This window comes from Ornithorhynchus anatinus, chromosome 2, assembly GCF_004115215.2.
Source record: "Ornithorhynchus anatinus isolate Pmale09 chromosome 2, mOrnAna1.pri.v4, whole genome shotgun sequence".
Taxonomy (NCBI): domain Eukaryota; kingdom Metazoa; phylum Chordata; class Mammalia; order Monotremata; family Ornithorhynchidae; genus Ornithorhynchus; species Ornithorhynchus anatinus.
This window is the reverse complement of record NC_041729.1, coordinates 38,421,274-38,442,115: the sequence shown is the minus strand read 5'-3', so window position 1 is coordinate 38,442,115 and position 20,842 is coordinate 38,421,274. Positions and strand designations below refer to the sequence as shown.

General features: G+C 41.5%; 1 protein-coding gene across 3 annotated transcripts in view; it reads left to right on the top strand.

The window, feature by feature from the left end:
• Positions 1-20,842, top strand: part of SDK1 (sidekick cell adhesion molecule 1) — a 739,495-nt gene that overhangs the window by 589,152 nt on the left and 129,501 nt on the right. For all 3 annotated transcript variants that reach the window (XM_029057499.2, XM_029057498.2, XM_029057500.2), the window contains 3 exons: positions 11,223-11,332; positions 13,958-14,108; positions 14,776-15,013. In XM_029057499.2, the coding sequence (XP_028913332.1) occupies positions 11,223-11,332; positions 13,958-14,108; positions 14,776-15,013 (499 nt within the window). The remainder of the gene's footprint in view (positions 1-11,222; positions 11,333-13,957; positions 14,109-14,775; positions 15,014-20,842) is intronic.

Below are 20,842 nucleotides of genomic sequence, written 5' to 3'. Positions count from 1 at the left end.
TTGGGAGAGTACAGTATGAGGGAATTAGCAGACGAGCTCAACAAATTTACAGTCGAGACGGAGCGGGAGATCAGAGGTGGAGATGTAGATGTGGAAAGTCATTACACAGATAATAGAAGCAGGTATGGGATCTGAAGAAAATGACGACCCCGACTTGAAGACAAAGACATGGTTAGAATTATGTCTACATGCTCCAAATTTCCTTGTCATACCATATGTGGAAATCATATCAGTATAAACAGTATTTCCCAGTCTCATAATGTGTGGAGCAAAACTACAAAGAAGCCAAGCACATTGTACCTGCCTTCCAGGAGTTTATAATCTAAAGGGCAGAAGTAGACATATATTGATAATTATGCGATCCTTCAGAGCGAGAAAATAGATATGAATGATGTACAAAAGCAGATAAATCAAAAATGAATAAATGGAAAGATAAATTTGTAAGGCAGGGCTGGGACAGAGTTGGTTTTAAGGCACTAAATCAGCTCTTCCTTCCCCTCATATCTAACCTCACCCCTCTCCCACTCACCCCAGCCTACGCACTTCACTCCTGTAACATCAACCTATATAATGTACCTCTGTGTCATCACTCTCTATTGAGTGCACATTGTTTACAGAACTGTTCCATTTACTTGTCCTGATTGCTTTGGATTGTTGCCCCTGTTGCTTGTTATTCTTTGCAATCTACATTATCTTGTTTGTATCCGCATACCTTTTCCTAGATCGTGAATCCTGCAGTAGGCCATGGATTGTCATCTAATCTATTACCCCAGGGTATGACATATAGTAAATGCTCAATTAATATCTTAATATTAATGAATGCTGTGGTGACTGACAGGATACTCATTACTGGGAAGATGGGAAGCATTAATCAAGGAATACATCCTGCAGGAGGGGATATTTTACAAGGACTTTGAAAGAGAATAGGCAAATGATTGGGCGCTGGTGCTCGTACTAATAATAGCATTCATTAAGCACCTATTGTGTGCAGAGCATTGTACTAAGCATTGGGAAAGAGTATTCAGGTGGGAAGTAGACATGACCTTGTTCTTCAACAGGCTTACAATTAGAAGTGGGAAGGGAAAGATTTTTAGTAAAAGTTTTAGGAATAATACAAATTTATGATAATAATAATAAGGGCATTTGTTAAGTACTTACTATGTTCCAGGCACTGTACTAAGCGCTGGGGTGGATACAAGCAAATCAGGTTGGATACAGTCCCTGTCCCACGTGGGTCTCACAGTCAGAATCCTCATTTTACAGGTGAGGTAACTGAGGGCCAGAGAAGCAAAGTGACTTTCCCAATGTCACACAGCAGACAATTGGTAGAGCTGGGATTAGAAATTTATTTTAGAGCTCGGCAAGTTTTTGAAAATTTGTTATACAATAGTGCATAGTAAGTGCTTACTAATTCTTTTATTTAGAAATTTGACTACAAAAGAATTAGTAAGCACTTACTATGCACTATTGTAGATTCAAATTTATTAGATCAGACACAGTTCCTGGTCCACCTGGGGGTCACACTCTATCTTATTCCCAGAGGTTAAGAGACTTACCCAAGGTCATAGAGGAAGTTAGTGGCAGAGTTGGGGCCAGAACCTTGATCACTTGATTCCCCCTGATCTTTCCATAAATAAAATATTTCTCTTTAAGAAAAAAAGCAGTTCAACATCTGGCAGAAACTATAAATTTCAAAATGACTATATGTGGGACATCCGCAAAATGGATCGAGAGCCCTTTTGTTCTAATAATAATAATTGTGGTATTTGTTAAGCACTTACTGTGTGCCAGGCACTGTGCTGAGCACTGAGGGTGGATACAAGCACCCTCTGCTTGAACTTGCAGTCCTGACTAAGACTTCAGAGAGAAGAGCTTAATGTAAGAAAGAGCTGTGAAGATTGGCTATGACTTTGTAGCTGAACTGATTTATCTGTGTCTGAAATATTTTGATTGGAAAGAATATGCTTGCTATTAAATATTCTGAAATTGAAATTGAAATGTTCAAAGATTCTAGGTCTGGCAGCTTTCATGAATAAGCTTTCAGGGAACTTTTAAACAAAATTTAAATCTCAAAGTTAATCACTGATAGTAATGCCTAAAGTTGACAGAATCTGTCACGCTGGATTCTGGTGGATGGCAACTCTGAGGAGTGAGGGACAACCATAAGGCTTCCAAGCCAGAAGTGGGGAGGAAGCTTTCAGTTTAAGGAACTTGCAATCCCATTTTGCTTTAATTGGGATGGGAAGGTGCTGTTGGTTCTATACTGGCCTAGATAGACGTCTCTGGTGAAATTCAAATGACCCCACCCCCACCTCTGGATCAGAGTTAGTTTGATTTTGTTACAGGAGGCTTGGCCAGCCAATATCAGCAACTGGTGAAACTACTTGTTAGCTGTGTAAAAATCAACAACAGAATATACTGCTTGGTATAGATATTTCCTGGAAGTGGAGCTGGATGATGTGGGTGTGATGTTGGGTGAGTGTGTGTGTGAGCTCGCGCTTGTGAGTAGAGCTGGCTGTGGTGCTGTGGTTGGGGGAGAGGGTGTTTATGAATGTCTGCCAAAACTATGGAGCCAGTTTAGTGAAAATTTCAAAGACAAGAGAAAGAGAGAAAACTGAGGAGGTAGATATAAGGAGGAGTGGGAAGGAGAAATGAGGAAGACATAAGAAGGCCAAGAACGGAAGAATAGGGAAAACCAGGGAAATAAAAGAAAGGGGATCTTATGAAAGAAAGGGGATCTTACTTCTTACCCATCTGGCCACTCTTTTTCAATCTCTTCCGCTGGCTTTTTATCCTTTTTTCATTATTTAACTATAGGAACCTTGCATTTCTTCATCCTAGGTCCTCTCTTCTTGTATCGCTAGGCTCCTGAGCACGTAGAAGTTTAGGGACCTTTCTGTCTCTCACCTTTGTGAACAGTAGGTGCTTAAAAATTAAAATGCTACTATTGCTACTCATTTTTCCAGGGAGTTCATCTTTATTCATGATTTTATATATCCCCTGTCTGAAGGTGATTCCCAAATATACCTCACCATCTTTGGCCTCACATTTGCTTTGTAATCTTGTATCTCTTTTGTCCTCCAAAACATCTCCACCTAGGTAGTTTGCCTACTCCTAAAACTCAGTATTTCAAAAATGGAACTGATCATCTTCCCACCTAAACTTTCTTCTCCTAGCTTCCTAACTTCCCTATCACTGTCTGGAATACCACTATCCTCTCTGCCCCCCAAATCTCTCAATCTTGGTGTTGTCTTTGAATCCTCTGTCATTTACTTACTATATTACTGGAATCTGTATCGTGGTGGTTTTTCCTTATAATATTTCTCATATCCTCTCCCTCTCCACCCCTATGCCTACCATCCTTATCACCTCCTGAATGGATTGCTATAATAGCCCTCTTACTGTTCTTCCTTTTAAAAGCTTCTCCTTTCTTCAGCTTTGATACATTTCAGCTGTACATCATCTTCTTAAATCACTACTCTTTGAACTTCCCTCCCTCTCCAAAACCTCCATTTCTTTTCACAAGAAACCAAAATAACTCATCTACCGTTACACTCTTTTCTCCTGATACTTCCCAGATCTACCTCTTTGCTCTCCTTAACTCCCCTCCAAGTTGTGTATCTCAGGTGCATCTCCTCTGTCCAAACCACTGCTTATACCTTTCCCCCGACCTGGAACTCCTTCCCAGCTCAGATCCTCCAAACCACATCCCCTCTTCATCTTAAAAACCCTCTAATCCACATCCCTCCCTGTTCCAAACCCTCCTAAAAAAAAAATCATCCAGAAGACATTACCCAACTAATCCTCTCATCCTTGGAAATCTAAGCCCTCAAATATATCTTTCTCTTTCTTCCTTGCCTTTCCTTTCTAACTCTTCTGTTTCTTTATCTCTTATTTTCTTCTTGACACAGAGGTATTCCACAGAGGGACACCTAGGGCACAGACCTGGGATTCAGAAGGACCTGGGTTCTAATCCTGACTCCTCCATTTGTCTGCTGTGTGACCTTGGGCAAGTCACTTCACTTCTCTGTGCCTCAGTTACCTCATCTATAAAATGGGGATTAAGACTGTGAGCCCCCTGTGGGACATGGACTGTGACCAAATTGATTATCTTGTATCTACCCCAGCACTTAGAACAGTGCCTGGCACATTGTAAGTGATTAAAAAATAGTATTTTTAAAATTCCCATGCATTTTTCAAATGCTACATTAGGGTGGCGATCAAGGAGAGCAGTAGTCACGTTCCTCCAGACATCTTGTGGCAGGTGTTGGAGATAGATTAGTGGACTGTTTGGATTGACTTTAATAGCAATCCCTGTAAAGGAACTTAAAATGTTACATTTGGTAAACTTCCAAATTTACACCTGGATGTTGTGGCACACACTAATGGAATGAATTTAAAAAGATGACCATTAAACAGTGTTTGTTAGGTCATTTGCGGTAGGCAGACAGCAGTACTAGGATGTGTGGGAATTTAAAAAGGAAGAAGGCATGGTTCTACAGGGAAAATGATTACCAACTCTGTTATGTTGTACTCTCCCAAGCACTTAGTACAGTGTTCTGCACACAGTAAGAACTCAATAAATACCACTGATTGATTGATTGAGGAGTTTCCTCCTAATTTAGAAAGCCCAATACCTATTAACACAGGCTACCGAGACACAGTAAAAAGCATAGAAACATATGCATAGTTGATTGGAGCTGCCCAGAGAGAAGCTGTCTTGACATAACCCAACTTTGAAACAGTAGAGTATCAGTCCAACCCACATCTGAAGGTGGATATGGGGAGTTAATTAGCGAGAGACTTGAATACCTAGCTTGAAAGTCATCCTCCCTTCTCTTCCCCTCCAAAAAACCAAGGGAGGCAGCTATTTTAACATTTGAAATACCCCGCTAAACCCAGATCTATGAGCTACTCAGATGGGACCCTTTAAAAATTCAGTTAGGTTCTCAAGCTTCTACTTGATTTCCTGAGATTGCCAGAGGGCTGGAGTTGGCCTTGAATGGAGCTGTGCAACTCTCTGGCAGTTTGACCAGAATTATGTCTCTACACAAGTTCCCAATCTGTTCGCACATCCCCTGTGCCCTCCAGCGATCTTCATTTGGGGAAGCTTCATTTGGCTCAGGCACAGGGGAGCTTCCCGAAGAACAAAAGGGTATTCTGTATTTGCGGAACTAGCTATCTGTGCAACTTTTCCTGCTGACACCAGGATTTCAGATAAGCAGGGTGCCGTTAATTTGGCAGGTTTCCACGGAAAGAGTTTGTGGAGTCTCTTGTCTTTTTTTTAAGTTATGGATGAAAGACGTTTCTGTGCAGGTTAAGCTTTATGTGCTCTTTCTTCCCTTCTCGTTATTACCTATTCGACACTTTCCTGGTCACAGTGAGGTTAATAATTATTGGCTATACAGCCATTTTGCCTTGGCCTCCCAGGCGCTGAAGCAGATCATGTGTCACCTGTTACCCAGCTGGCTTGAGGGTGAGGAACATGCTACAATGGCAGACTTACTTGAGACACAGCTTCTCCTCAGAGACTGCTCCAATCAACTTATCTGGTGAAGGGAGGCATTGTTCTGATAGGAAATTCTCAATTGGGACAAATTAGGGACCTCAGCAAAGTCTAGGTCACAAGATTATGTCATAAGAAAACGTTTCTCACAGTGATCGGAAATGGAAAGGGAAATGGTAACCCCATACCCAATTCAATGCCAGTTGCTTACCATCTTCCACGACTTCAGTGGTGCCTGATGTGGTCCATAATGCTCTCTAGACGCCTTTGGCATCTCTGCTTTTATGACAAGAATCTAAAAGAGCTGTTTATCCTTTCTGTAGTTTAAGAAAAAAATTAGAATTTCAACTCCCCACTGAAGGTAACAAAGGCTAAAATAACTTTGCCTCACTGTGGATTATTCATCATCTAGGTAATTGGTACTGCTAGCCCGTTATCCTGATATTAAATTCTAAAACGGCCCCATCTGAGACATTTGTTAAAATTTCTGGTTAGTTGTATAATGAATCCTCAAATCTTTTGATCAAAATGAACTCCTTTTTATATAACAATTTAAAATCTCTTCCTGCTGTTTTTTAAAGAGAAGTTGTGTTTTCCAATTACTAGCCTCCCTAGCTCATTTTGTCAGAATTCTTCAATTTCAGAATGAATTTGGAATTCCCTTCTACTTTTCTGAAACCCATGTCATCTCATAAAGGAGATCTTCACAAAAGTGTTCCTTACTGGCCAAAATTTCAGTCTTGTTCATTTAAAAATGAATCTATGCTTATAAATATTTGCCCTTCAAATGAGAAGTTCACACACATGCTTTCTTGACCTTCAACCAGTGTGATGGGAAAAATAAAGATACTTTCCTTTGTGATGGAGGGACTGAAACCCATTGAACATCAAATTCGGTTAAGTGCTTTGGGGCTGACCTCTTGCTCTCCTCTTCAAGGTTCCCAGGGTCTACTTCATCTTTACAGTGTTTCTAAAGTCCATTCGTTGACCTTTACATTCTCAGACATATTCCAACATCTTGCTTCTCCTGTTCCTTGAACACAATGCAAAGTCCTGACTTGCTTCTCTTCTCAGCATGACTTATCTGAAAGCTTTTCACTTTATTGATCATGTTTGGTGGAAAATGACTTAAAGGTTCAAACCAGAAAATGTCTTAAATTTTGACTGTCAACTCTGCTGGCCTTAATTCAAATAAAGCATGGTGCAAAGTTGGTTGGCCATGCTATTTCCTCCTACAGAAATGCATGGGCAAAGAGCATATTTTCTGTAGCAGAATAGAAATGGACAATTAGGTGACCATTTGGGCCAAAAAGCATTCAGGAAGTCATAGCAATGTGTACAGAGACAGTGAAGGAACTAGACAAGCAGAATGAATCCCTGGGGATTCAGTGCTGCAAAATTGTTCAAGAAGCTGGATGTGTTTTCTGTAGTGCATTGGGGTCTCACAGCCACAGGAAATATTGGCCAGAATTACAGCTTTGTAGACCTCCATTCTGGTAGTAAGAAGCTTAATATCCTGATGTCATTAGGCTCCACCTGTCAGTCTTTCAGAAGCCAAGTTGGCCTTTAACTTTTTTTGTTTTCCTTGTCACTATCCACCCATCATTGGAGAATTGCTTCCTCAGTAGCACATTTTGGAGATATCATTCAGTTCTGTTTTGACGATGACGTTTGGTTAAATTTTGAGCTTCTCTGACATATAAATTAATCTTTCTTCAAGGTCATTGAAAGCAATTGAAATGCTGTGCTTGTTGTCTTGCCATTCATAACTATCTTGTAGAGATAAATGAACTCGATAACAAGAACAGCAAAGAAAAGAGGTAACAGAAATAAGCTTCCAAATAGGTAGCTGCAAAAGAAACATGGAAACTCATCCACTTTATCTTCATCAATCACGATTTTCATCAGTAGGATTTATTTGGTTTCTACTGAATGCAGAGCAGTCTAATAGTTGTTTGTTTCTTTTGGATTATGGTATTTGTTAAGCACTTACTATGTGTCAAGCACTGTTTTAAGCACTGGGGTTGGACACAATCCTTTGTACCTCCTGGCGCTCACAGTCTAAATTGGAGAGAGAGCAGGGGAACTGAGGCACAGGTAAGTTAAATGGCTTGTGCAAGGTCACACAACAAACAACTAGCAGAGCTGTGATTAGAACTCAGGTCCTCTGACTCCCAGGCCTGTGTTCTTTCCCTTAGGCCATGCTGCATCTGATGAAGATATATAATAAAAGTAAAAATCAGGGTCTCTGCTTTTGAGAAGCATGCAATCTAATGGAGGAGGTGGGCAGGCAGGGAAAAATACATATGGGGATAAAATACATACAATGAGGACATATAGCTACAGCTGGTAAAAACAAAAAAAGGAACATATGTGTTTGTGTAAGCCTGCATATGAGTGCTGCACTAAGGATTATTAGAGTTTGACCTGTTCAGAAGAGTGGATTAGTCAGGAAATGCTACCAGGTGGAGGAGGTTTTTAAGGAGGTTATGATTATACTTGGGGATTGTCAGAATCTTAGTATTTTAAAATTGGAATATAGAGTTTGCAAAAGTTGCCTGGAAGCTGAAATCTTTTTTTTAATCTAAAGAATAGTTAAAGCGCCATTAACTACAATGCAAGTATTCCAAATTGTCTGCCTCCTTAATTGACAGGAGCCATCCTAGATTTACTTGTCTTAATGGTTGCCAAGCTGCCAACATCAGTTCTCGTTGGATATTGGAGATGATGTCGTTACCTGGCTGTTAACCTGTTCATTTGGCAAGCAATAGACCATCAAATAGTTAAAAAATGAAAAGAGCATCTGGGCCCAATTAAAACTCATGATGTAAAAATGACAACTGAGAACTGGTTCAGTTCACCAGCTGCAACCGTAGCCTAAAGAGGACTGTTGAATCCTTTCAAGGCTCTTTGTTTTAATCCATCTTTGTTTTTGGTTACATCTACTTCCCTCAAATTCAGTTAATCAACATTAGTTTAGGAAGGTAATGTTAAATATTTTTCGAACTTCTATGGTGATAGAAGTGGTTGCTTTGGCGCTTTTAATTTTGAGTCCCTAGATATTCAAATACCTTTAGACAAACTAGGGGTGAACTAAACGATCAGCCTGGGATCATGAAGTACTTTATACTGTTTCATTTGAGAAACTAAAGGGAGACCGTGTGTACGTGTATTGTTTGAGGTTTGAAGATGAAGGTACTGCTGATGAGTATGAAGGTGGATCTAGCACACTAGGAATTTGGAGGCGCAAAAATCTTTGCTGATATGAGATCATAGAATCTAAAGATTATAAGGAATCCTGAAAAGTTGTATTGTGTAACTCCCCCCTACCTTCAGCCAGGTTGTGACTGTACTCTGGAAGACCAGGGCAGCTATTCATTGTGGCTTCTGCAGGTCCACTTCACCACTGGACTTGTTGGACTATGAACTTTGTCTTTTATGTTGTTTTTGTATTTCTGTTATTTTGTCTTCTATTTTGTGTCTTTCACCAAATCTCTACCCACCTTATTCTTAGAGTCTGAGACCCTGAATGGTCAGGAACCGCGTGTGTTTCTCACCTGTGTTTTTCTCCAGCACTTTAGCACAGTGCTCTGCACATAGTCAACACTTAATAAATGTAACTATTGTTACTAGTTCCCCTAGACAGTTGGCCATATGCCCTACTTTTAGAGGCCACTTCCTCACTAAGCTAATCTGACCCATATTCTCAAAGTTTTTTGTATATTTAATGTAGTCCTCCCTCATACTAAAGCTTGAAACACATTCCTTTTTATTTGGTTTTCAGTAGTTAGAAAATATATGGCCACAGTCTCTGATGTAATAACTATTCATGCCCTTGAATCCTATTATTTAGCCACCCTCAGCCTTTTCTTATCTGGTATGAATACTACCAGATCCTTTTCCTTTTGCCCTTTAGTTATGGAAGTCAGAATGGACACAATACTCAGTGGTCTTATCTGCAACAGATAAATTTCTGGTTTTGTCCCAACCTGCTCAGGGCAAACCATAGATTAAGCACTTGCCTAATGTGAGTGGTGACTGTGATGGCAAGAGATTAACATTATTGGGACACAGGACCCTCTGGGCCTGTCTGTGAGCCCAATGTTAGGGAACTTGAAAACAAGATATCTTCCTGATTGACCATAGCATTTCAGAAATTTCCCTCTCCTTCACTGCCACTTCCTCTGAGTTGTCTCTGGGCAAACAAGCCCCAGGGTTCAGTTAAACAGTTGGAGGAAGGAGGGGCAATGAAAATAGAAGACTCTGATTCTCCCAGACAGAACTGGGCTAATTAGGAGGTATGTACTAGGATGGCAAATATTCTGTTTCCTTCAGCTCAACTGAATTTTTTTTAGTATTTCTCTGCTGAATTATACCAAAATGTACTGGTATAAGACCCCATTAGCATTACCTGGTTATTGACTCTAATGTCGTTTGTCCTGTTAAGACAGACAGAATCTGAGAAATGTTTGCAACCTGTCCTTAGCTTTTCCTTATTCAGAGTCATTGACAATCCACCCGGTATAATGAGAAGATTACCTCATGCTTCCTCTAAACCTATTTTGCATCTTTAAACAACAGCCCAGCAACTGCTCACTCTTTATCTGCTTATTATCCTTTATGACCCCCTAATCCTTTTTCAGTCAGTCATTTTCCCTCTTATATTTGCATAGCTTCTATTTGTATAGTGTCATTTTCTTCCTTGGGTGACCTACCTTGTACTCCTACTTATTGAACTTCTTTTGTTTGCTTCTGACCACTTCTCCAATTTACCAAAGTCATTCCGAATTCTGGTGTTATGCTCCAGAGGGCTGGCCTTCTGCCAGCTCAGTGTCATCTGCCAAGTTAATGAGCTTGTTCCCTGTTCCATCACCTAGTCCCATGTGAAGTGTGAAACTCTACGGGGTCTAAAACCTTCCCTACCCAGTGCTACTTTCAGCCCATCTCTTCCCTATCGTGCCCTCCCCCTTCATTGTCTGATTCCTTGCCCCAAAGTCACTCAACCCTCAAAGGGTATGGCCAGGGGAACGTTGAGGGCAGAGGTTGAGGGCAGTGGTCATCAGGGAATAACACTGTGGCCTAGAGGAAAGAGCAGAGGACTGGACATCAAAAGAACTGAGTTCTAATCCCAGCTCGGGAACTTGCCTGTTCTCTTACCTTAGGCAAGTCACATGTCTTCTCTGTGCCTCAGTCTCATCATCTGTAAAGTGGGGATTAAATATCTGTTTTACCTCTCAGAGTGTGAGCCCCACAAAGGACAAAAACTGACTAATCTGATTCTTTCTACCCCAGCACTTAGCTCAGTGCTTGGCCCATGGTAAGTGCTGAACAAGCACTACAAGTATTATTATTATCATTGCTTTTCCAAGATTCTCTTACAAGAGTTGTGCTACAGATAATTCTTCCTAGGAGGAAGGCTGTGCTTCCGTCAAGGAGTGTATAGACTTTATCCTGTCACAGTAGCCTACTGGGAGCTTTAATGAGCTGTGGGGCTGACACTGGTGGGACATTCTGGGGGGAGATTTATATTATCTGCATGACCAGGAGAGTCCATAGGTCTGTGGCTCTCAAATTAAGAAATAAGGCTACTATGCCTTTCCTTCCAGATGTCTGCTTTCTCACAGGAATTATTGAGGGAAATTTAAGTTTTGCAAGGAGGCTTTAGATCCTTAGGGTTTGCATAAGCCTTTGTTTTTAATGTACTTTCCCCACACAGGTTGGTGCAATAGGAGATGATGAAGAGTGGGTTGGCCTCTATGAGAAGGAGAATGAGCCCGATGCCCAGATGCTGGAGATTCCAAACCTCACTCCCTATACGCATTACAGGTAAACAGTGGGTGATCAACTACCATAGGATAAAGTTTTCCCATTCATGAGCAGGTGGTTAGAGCCTGCACTAACAATGAGGTGAGAAAGGATAAGTTTACAGCTAAGTAAAATCCAGTTATCTGTATGTAAATTAGAACTTTCAAGTAGCAATAAAAGTTAATCAATCTGTAAAGAGAAATGGTAGGCAAAATGCTTGATTGAATTTTTTTCCAAGGAAAAAAATTATAGCTGAAAGGAATGTTATTTTGATCAATACAAAAACTGGCAAAAAAATATATACTTTAGATAAATCTCCACTACTGTAGAGGACTTAGTAGACAAGAGCCTCAGCTAATAATAGAATGACACATTTCTCAACAAATTCTGGTAAGATGTCTCAGTAATATACTAACTTGCCAATGGCATCATCCTCAAGGTACAGACGGAAGAGATAGTTAATGAATATCCTTTTGTTTGATGTTATAAAAAGACTCAGAAGTGACTAACCTTACTAGTCTGGCACTTAGTGTGCCAATTGAACTTCTGTTTCTTGATCCGGAAACTTGTCTTGGCAGTAAATCGTTGCCCTTAACAAAGAGTAGAGTGATCTTAAGCTGTTAGAAATGTTATAACTTCCCGTAAGATCAATGAAGGATATGAATTTTCCAGTTATCACAGATGTTGAGCTTGGTAATGTCATTATCCTGCCAGGACGGATGCATTTTGTAAAATCAGGAAAGAAGGATTAAGAGGTGAAATTGCTTCTTTGTCAAGATAATTTTCTTTGTAATACGCCAGCAGCTTGAGTGAAAAATTTGCATGCATTCTCCTTATTGTACTTCCTAAAAAAGATTAGGCAGCAAGAGTCTATGCCAGATACCTCAACCTTTAGATTATGCCAAATAATTTATTTTAGCATGTATGCTCCTTGTAGGCAGGGAGTATGTCTACCAGCTCTGATGTTTCGTGCTCTCTGAAGAGCTTAGTAGAATGCATTACACACAGTAATACTCAATGAATACCATTGATTGATTGATTTTTAGAGATCTCAGTAGAATGGCAAGGCTTATATCCTATAAAGTTTGATAGGGAATTAAATGAAATGTGGAGTCTGGACATCCTAAAACGTTTTGATGCCATCCTGAGTCTTCCTGGGGAGTATGTCAGAATGTCATTTTGAACGATTACCCTCTCTCATTTTTATGGCTAGAACAGAGAATTGGGTCTGGGGTATCCCCAGATCAGTGATTTGACTGCATTACCCTGGGTAATCTGGTTGATGTGCTCTGCACATATATATAAAGGAAAACGCAATGTGGTTGTTCCACCCTACTGTTGTGAATTTTACAAAGTGAAATTTACCCTGAGAAAATTGAAAAGCAGCATGGCCTAGTGGATAGAGCACTGGCCTGGAAGTCAGAGGGGACCTTGGTTCTAATCCTGGCTCTGCCACTTGTCTGCTGGGTGACTTCAGACAAGTCACTTCACTTCTCTGTGCTTCAGGTACCTCATCTGTAAAATGAGGATTATGACTGTGAGCCCCATATGGGACATGAACTGTGTCCAACCTGATTAGCGTCTATCTACCCCAGCACTTAGTACAGTACCTGTCACATAGTAAGTGTTTAGCAAATTCCATAAAATAAAAAACTCCAGCTACCCTTTTGTTGGAGTGGATCTACAGGGGGTCCCAGCACAGGCAGCTTCTCTCTCACTGAAGCTTCCAGATACCCTATGGTAGTTCTGCCCCTATACAAGCAAATGTATTCCCATGTTTATCTGAATTGTTATAAATTTATACATTCATTCTTAGAAGCAGAATCCTTCCATTGTGATTATAGTATAAAGAAGGAAAAGACTGTGAGCTGCAGGTGTGATAGATGAAGAAAATTATCCATGGCTAATGAAGAGAAATTTAACTTTCAAAGATCTCTATTGCAACACTAGGAAACCCTGATAATGCTAATAAGCAGGCATTGGAAGCCAGTCGCATGTCAAGGAAGCAGCATGACCTGGTGGAAAAACCCCAGGCCTGGAAATTAGGAGACCCAGGGTCTAGTCTCAGTTCTGCCACTGGTCCACTGAGAATCTTGGACAAATCATTTAATCTCTCTTCTTCAGTTTCCTCATCTGTAAAATGGGGAAAAGTTGCCAGCAACTCCTCTTTGATTGTGAGCCCCTAGTGGGACAGGTTCTGTGTTTATTCTGATTATCTTTTATATACTTTAGCATTTAGCACGCTTAATAAATGCCCTAATTATTATGACAGGGCCCAGAAACGGAATCAAGTGGCTCAACTTCAGATCTGATATAATTAACACAGTGTCTAATTGTGGAATTCCAACAGAGGTAACAGACCACAAATGTCTGACGATCAAACTGCTAGAATTGAACAGCAGAATTAGAAACTATGTTAGGTTGTGCTGGATCAGTTTCAGTTCCTGAGCCGTGTATTGCATATTTTCAGAGAAAGAGCTGTCTAAGTCATTTACATAAATGAAATCTACTGGAAAGGGGGCATCCCTGAGAAATGACCTTTTAGATTCATCTTGGCATATAACTGAGTCTTACCTCAAAAACGACTTATCCTTTCCTTTATTGGGTTATGCTTTGGAATCACTTTGTTACATCATTTGACTTTAGGTTTCGGATGAGACAAGTGAATGTCGTTGGCCCAAGTCCCTTCAGCCAGTCATCTCGTGTTATCCAGACGCTGCAGGCCCCACCAGACATCGCGCCAGGGAGTATAACCGTACGAACTGCCAGCGAGACCAGCCTGTGGCTCCGCTGGGTGGTAAGTTGGAAAGAATTACAGAGAACAGACCGTTCACAGAGCAGGACCGAGATCAGTAGGGTATTTAAAATGAATCAAAGCTTAGTGGTTTCTTGTCATCCTTTTATTCTCATCAGTAGTGATCTCAACATCAAAGAAAAAAATCTTGCATTCGCAATTAGTCTTATAGTTCAGGCCTGTCCAGGGCGACTTATTAGTCATCAGCATTCTTCTCTTTCTCCTTGCTATGGAAAGATATCCCTCTGTGAGAATGCCAAAAATGTTGCACGTCAATCAGCAGGTCTTTAAGCTGGGTCAATGTCGAACCGATATTCAATATTTGAATGAGGGCCAGTGTCAGATTTAATCAAAACACTCTCCCACAAAATTAAGACAAAATGTATTAAAATAAAAGATGAGTAGTTGAAGTTGATGACAAGGCTACATTTAATTAATGAAGGATATATATTGGAGGAAAAATTGGGTTAAAGAATGATAAATATCTACCAAAAAAAAAGACAAGATCAATAAAGGTAAATTAAAAAACACAGTTAACACCAGAAACTACTTATTTCAGTTGGTTGAGATGCTCTTCGTCGCTACTATTGCAAAATGTCATTTGGAGTGCAATTATAAATCCACAATTTTGACCTATTTTTATTTCACTATCATCATTACTCATATCCAGCCACTTCCTGATTCTCAGTATAATGGCAACCCTGAGTCAGTAGGCTACAGAGTTAAGTACTGGCGAACAGACCTCCATTCTTCAGTGCTGGTGCAAGTGATCAACAACAGGCTGGAGAGGGAATGTACCATTGAAGAGCTAGAGGAATGGACAGAATATGAGCTGCAGATCCAGGCATTCAACGCCATCGGGGCAGGCCCATGGAGTGAGGCATTGAGAGGCCGCACTCGGGAATCTGGTAAGTCTAAAGAAAATTCCAAGAGGGGGAATGGCATGAGTAGGTAGTCATAAATGAGCGGGTTGTGTGTGAACAATAAACAGATTTGGTTGGATTCCTGATGACTCGGGTCATGCCCCTCTCATTGGTGAAAATTACCCCAAATCTCTGGAAGGAGTGAAGTGTTTGGTCCCCCACCACTTCCAGGACCCCTCCAAACCTGATGACTTCATCTGGAGCACAGCCAATTCCAGGGGAGGAATTGAGCAAGATGGCAGGGGTAGAGAAGTTAATTGGAAGCCGCAGAGGCTGGAAGGAGGAGAGAGATCATGCCCGCTTCCTGGAAGGGAAAGAAGTAACTGGTGTTCATTCATCAGATGGACTGTGTTTCAGCAGGGTGAGCTAACAAGGAAAACTGTGTGGATGGTGTGTCCACAACAGAGCCGCTAGGGGAAGTAGAGCAGGGTTCCAAAGATGGTTGGGAGCCTTTGGGTTTCGCGGAAGAATAAGTGCAAGGTCAGGGATTGTGTGTTTATTCCCGGATCAGGTTTGAGGTTCTGTTGTACAGTTGAAATCACAATAGAAGTAAATACCAGTAATAACCAAAAAGACTCCCTGTTTAGTCCTTGTGTGCTGACCCTGAAGGTTAGGGGTACTCGCTGTCATAGGGACGGAGCTAGGCATTTGGCATTTACTCCCAACTGCAGCTGCCTCTTTCATGGGTACAGGAGGGTAGAGGACCAGTAGGCTGAATCCCAAATGCTTTCCATGCCTTGAAGGAGACTCAGTTTAAGAGACATGGGATGATGGTCACAATCCATGGAGGCATTTTTGAGTTGTCCTAGTTGGTTGGCTCAGTCATGATTGGGTCCTGCTACACATCTAGATTGCGTACCCTCCCAAAACTTACCAGTGTGTCACAGGAGCAGAGAAAATTAGACAGTTCCACAGCGTAATGTGGTAAGAACGCTCAAATGGTGGCAGGAAGGGTCTTGAAGATACTCATTGGACATTTGGATTTGATGCGAAAGTTAATTGTCAAGCTCTCTTGGCATAAGAAATGGGCCCCAACATCATTAGTGCTTGTGAAATAATAATAAAAATTATAATAACGATATTTGTTAAGTGCTTACTATGTGCCAAGCACCGTTCTAAGTACTGGGGTAGTTAAAAGGTAATCAGGTTGGATGCAGCCTCTGCCCCATATGAGGCTCACACTCTTATCCCCGTTTTATAGATGAGGTAACTGAGGCCCAGAGAAGTTAAGTAATTTGCCCAAGATCACACAGCAGGCATGTGGAAGAGCTGGCATTAGAACCCACATCTTCTGACTCCCAGGCCCGTGCTCTATCTATTAGGCTGCACTGCTTCTCATGCTGCTTCTCAATGTGGTGGGGAACTTCCTCCGATGGCACAGATGGTTTTGTGGCTAGATGACCGCAGTCGGCGGAACTCGCTGCTCGTGTGCACCTGCGTGGCCTCGGAGATGGGGAGACCCAGGGACACTGGCTTTCCCTCACATCGGGTTCATCCCCCCACCTGCCCCCACTGGTCTAGACAGGCTGGGTTGTCCAAACTCAGTGGGAACCTCTTTGTTCAGGGCTTGGGGGAAGCTGACCCGCACTCACCAGTCTTTCACTTTTGGAGCCCAACTCTTTGAAAAGTGACTCTTGCCAATAATATGGAGGGGGAAAGCAATGGGCATTAGAAAGACCAGCTAATTGATTGGTGTGATAGCCCAGGCATGAGTAATTAAAGAGTGGATTAACTGCAGGAAAGTGTGGATTCAAAAAACTAGAGGTCAGTGGCCATTTAGCTGACTTTCTAATTTTTTCCTAAGAAATCAGCATTTGAATGTTAAAATTTCCCCTTTCTGCAGTCTTCTTCCATTACCAAAGGTGCAAGCTAATTAATAATGGGTGATCTCTTCACAAACGGGTACACTGTATGATTTAAGTAATATTAGGTAAAGGAAAGAAGGTTGTTAGGTTGGATGCCTTTTAGGAGATAATTCCTTTCTTTTTTCTCACTTCCTGGCTTCCTATTTCACTGTCCCTGATGGGCTCTCAGTGGCCTGAGGCATTAAGAAGCAGGAACCTTTCCTCTTAAATGCCTCTCTGTGATATATCTAATGAAAATAATTTTATTGCTTGGAACGATTTAAACAAAATGCCTTTTATTAAGGTTAGAGGTAGTATGACCTAGATAGAATAATTCTGAAATAGGCATCAGAGTAGTACATCTTTTCCTCTGAATCAAAAAAAATAATTTCAAAGAAATTGAGCACTATAGTGTTATTTCCTAAAATTGGGAGGTTAGAGAGGCTTTGATCATCATTTGAAAATAAAAGATGAAATGCTCAAATTTTAGTACTTCTGTTGGCAATATTCAATGAAATAGCTTTCAAATGGAGGCTGGGGCCCTCCTGCAAACCAGGGGTCAGTCTCCTGCACATTTCCATTGCATGTGGTGAGGGCTGGCCTGGGTAAGTGGGGTTGGTACAGGCCAGAGTAGCCAGAATCTAACCTAGTAGATTGACTTAGACGACTTCAGTTTGGTTTCTGTTTCTTTTTCAATGGTATTTGTTAATCATTTTCTATGTGGCAGGGACTGTCCTAAGCTCTGGGGTAGATACAAGATAATCAGGTTGGACACCGACTCTCACAATCTTAATCCCCATTTTACAGATTAGGTAACTGAGGCACAGAGAAGTTATGACTTGCCCAAGGTCACAAAGCCAAAACAGTTGTTCCTTCCTCACTCATTTTATTTCCGGCAGTATTTATTGAGTCCCTGCAGGATAAATCACACTGTCTTGGACATCATTCCCCTAACTGCCATTAGAAACAGGGATGTAAAATATTTTCTTTGTTGCTGACTGACTTTTCTACTACTTTTAGAGAAGCAGCGTGGAGCAGTGGATAGAGCACAGGCCTGGAGTCAGAAGGTCGTGGGTTCTAATCCTGGTTCTGCCACTTATCTGCTATGTGATCTTGGGCAAGTCACTCAACTTCTCTGGGCCTCAGTAATCTCATCAGTAAAATGGGGATTGAGACTGTGAGCCCCATGTGGGACAGGGACTGTGTACAACCTGATTTCCTTGTATCTACCCCAGTGCTTAGTACAGGTCCTGGCACATAGTAAGCGCTTAACAAATACCATTATTATTACTATATTCTCCTTCTCTCCATTTTGGCTCTTTATGATGTTCACACTTTAACAATTTTTACTATGCTAACATTTAAAACTATTAATGAATCACTGTCAGCCTGGGGGAAATGTCATGTGCATCTTTCTAGGGATTTGACAGATTAGGGCCCCAGTTTTGTTGTTGTTTTGCTTTTTCTTTTCTTTCTTTTTTTAATCAAGGGACATGATGGCATAGAATGCATGTTCTCTATAGAGATACCAAGATGGACAGGTGGGGGTGGCCACACCTTCTAGGAAATTGTCCATGGTAAATTGGAGAGGTACCCAAAAGCAATAGAATAAAGTTCAGTAGGGAAAGTTTAGGAAGTTATGGAGGAGAAATTATGCCAAGCCAATTGTAGCCAAATGACAGCACGGGCCTTATGGCGAAAGGATCTGGGATTTAGAGAAGATTAGTAGCTGTGAAGGGCCAGGTCTGCACACTGAAGAAAGAGTACTTTTTGAAGATTATTCTGCTATTTTACTTGATTCTTTTTCCATTACGTTATTCAAGCAAGACAGGCAGGAGCCGTCCTTTCCATATCCAAGCATGGCCCCAGAACCCTGACACCAGCTTATCCGTCTGACTCACAGACAGCCTTTCAGACCTTTCCAACCCACATCCTGTCCTTTCACACCTGCTGCTGCTCCATATATCCCTAAGGCAGCCCCTCGATGATGGGAGGGTAGGGACTCACCCCAGTTCTCCCCAGGGCAGATTGCCTGGTTAACATATTACAGGGATGTACTCTCAAAGTAAAAATTTCATTTCCACAAATTCAGCCTAACAATTTTCCATTCTGTAGTGCAGGTATGTCCTGGTTAAGAGAATGTGCAAGAGAGCAATACATTGATATTGCTCCAGCCGAATGTTTTATGAAGAAGGGTACCTAACAGCTTCCATCCTGTGGCTAATTCTCTGGCTCCAGGCTGGGCATGACTCAGAGGTTCATGCCCCATGAGATGATGTCAGCAATGTTATGCTGTTAAAAAAGCAAGCACAAAATCCAAATGCATAAATGCAAATATAGGAAGTGTGAAGTGATCCTTTGGGCCTTATTAAGCCCTAGTATTACTAGAGTGGTATTTGTTATTTATTAAGTACTTACTATGTGCCAGGCACTGTACTAAGCAGTGAGGTAGATACAAGATAATTGGATTGGACACAAAGGGCTTGGTCTTAATCTCCATTTTTACAGACGAGGTGACTGAGACACGGAAAAGTGAAGTGACTTGTCCAAAGTCACACAGCAGACAAGTGGCAGAGCCAAGGAGTAGCACCCAAGTCCTCTGACTCTCAGGCCTGTGCTCCTTCTACTAGCCCAAGCTGTTCCAAAACACAAAGACATAAATTGATGAAAATGAAATAGCCGAAAGAGGTGTCAATGCAGTGATTATGTAGTCAGTATGAGCATGGAATTTACCGGGTGATGGTCTGTCCAGCACTCTGCTCCATGATCATGTACTGCGATTTATATATCCTCGAGGCACCACTACTGAGCTTGTTTGTAGTCCAGTGCCATTGTTTAGGTTCTTGAAGGCTTACAAGGCTGTTGTGTTGTCTGACTTTGAACCTGGCTGTGAGACCTGGACCTATAATAAAAGTCACATCTGGAATCCACTAGGAACCATACTCAACATCAAATGGCATAAGGAGAAGCAGCATGGCGTCACAGGCCGGGGAGTCCGAAGATCATAAGTTCTAACCCTGGCTCCACCACTTGTCTGAAGTCATTTCACTTTTCTTTGCCTCAGTTACCTCATTTGTAAAATGGGGATTGAGACTGTGAAGTCCCACATGGGGCAGGGACTGTGTCCAACTTGATTTATTATTATGATGGCATTTGTTAAGCGGTTACTATGTGTAAAGCACTGTTCTAAGTGCTGAGGAGGATACAAGGTGATCAGGTTGCCCTACGTGGGGCTCAACAGTCTTAATGCCCAATGTACAAATGAGGTAACTAACTGAAGCAAAGAGAAGTTAAGTGACTTGCCCAAAGTCACACAGCTGACAAGCAGCAGAGCTGGGATTTGAACCCATGATCTCTGACTCCCCAGCTCGCGCTCTTTCCACTGAGCCATGCTGCTTCTCTAATTTGTCTGTATCCATCCACCCCAGCACTCAGTCCAGTGCCTGGCACATAGTAAGTGCCAAATACCATACCATCATCATTATTATATGACTGACAATGAGGCTCAAAAATGCAGTAAGCTGTCCAGCATTGAAGCAGATATCTCAGGAATACAGCCCTCCTGGGTGGAATATGTGAGTAGAATGGAAAACAACATTTTACTCAAACAGCTGCTCTGTGGGAAACTGAAAGAGAGCATATGAAACCCCGGGGGGGCCAGAAAAAACATTTTAAAAACACGATAAGACTCTTCTCAAACAATATAATTTAGAAATGGATCTTTGGGAGACCCCCACAGCAGAAATCAGGAGAGGGGTTGCTCTCCTAGAACAAAGACTTGGTGAGGATTGGGAGATAAGCTTCTTGTGGGCAGGGAATATGTCTGCCAACTCTGTCGTATTGTACTCTCCCAAACACATAGTACCGTGCTCTGCTCACAGTAAGCACTCAGTAAATACCATAGATTGACACAAAAAGGCAGAGTCAACTTAAAAGACAGATTCGACGTATGCACAGATCCATTAGTAAA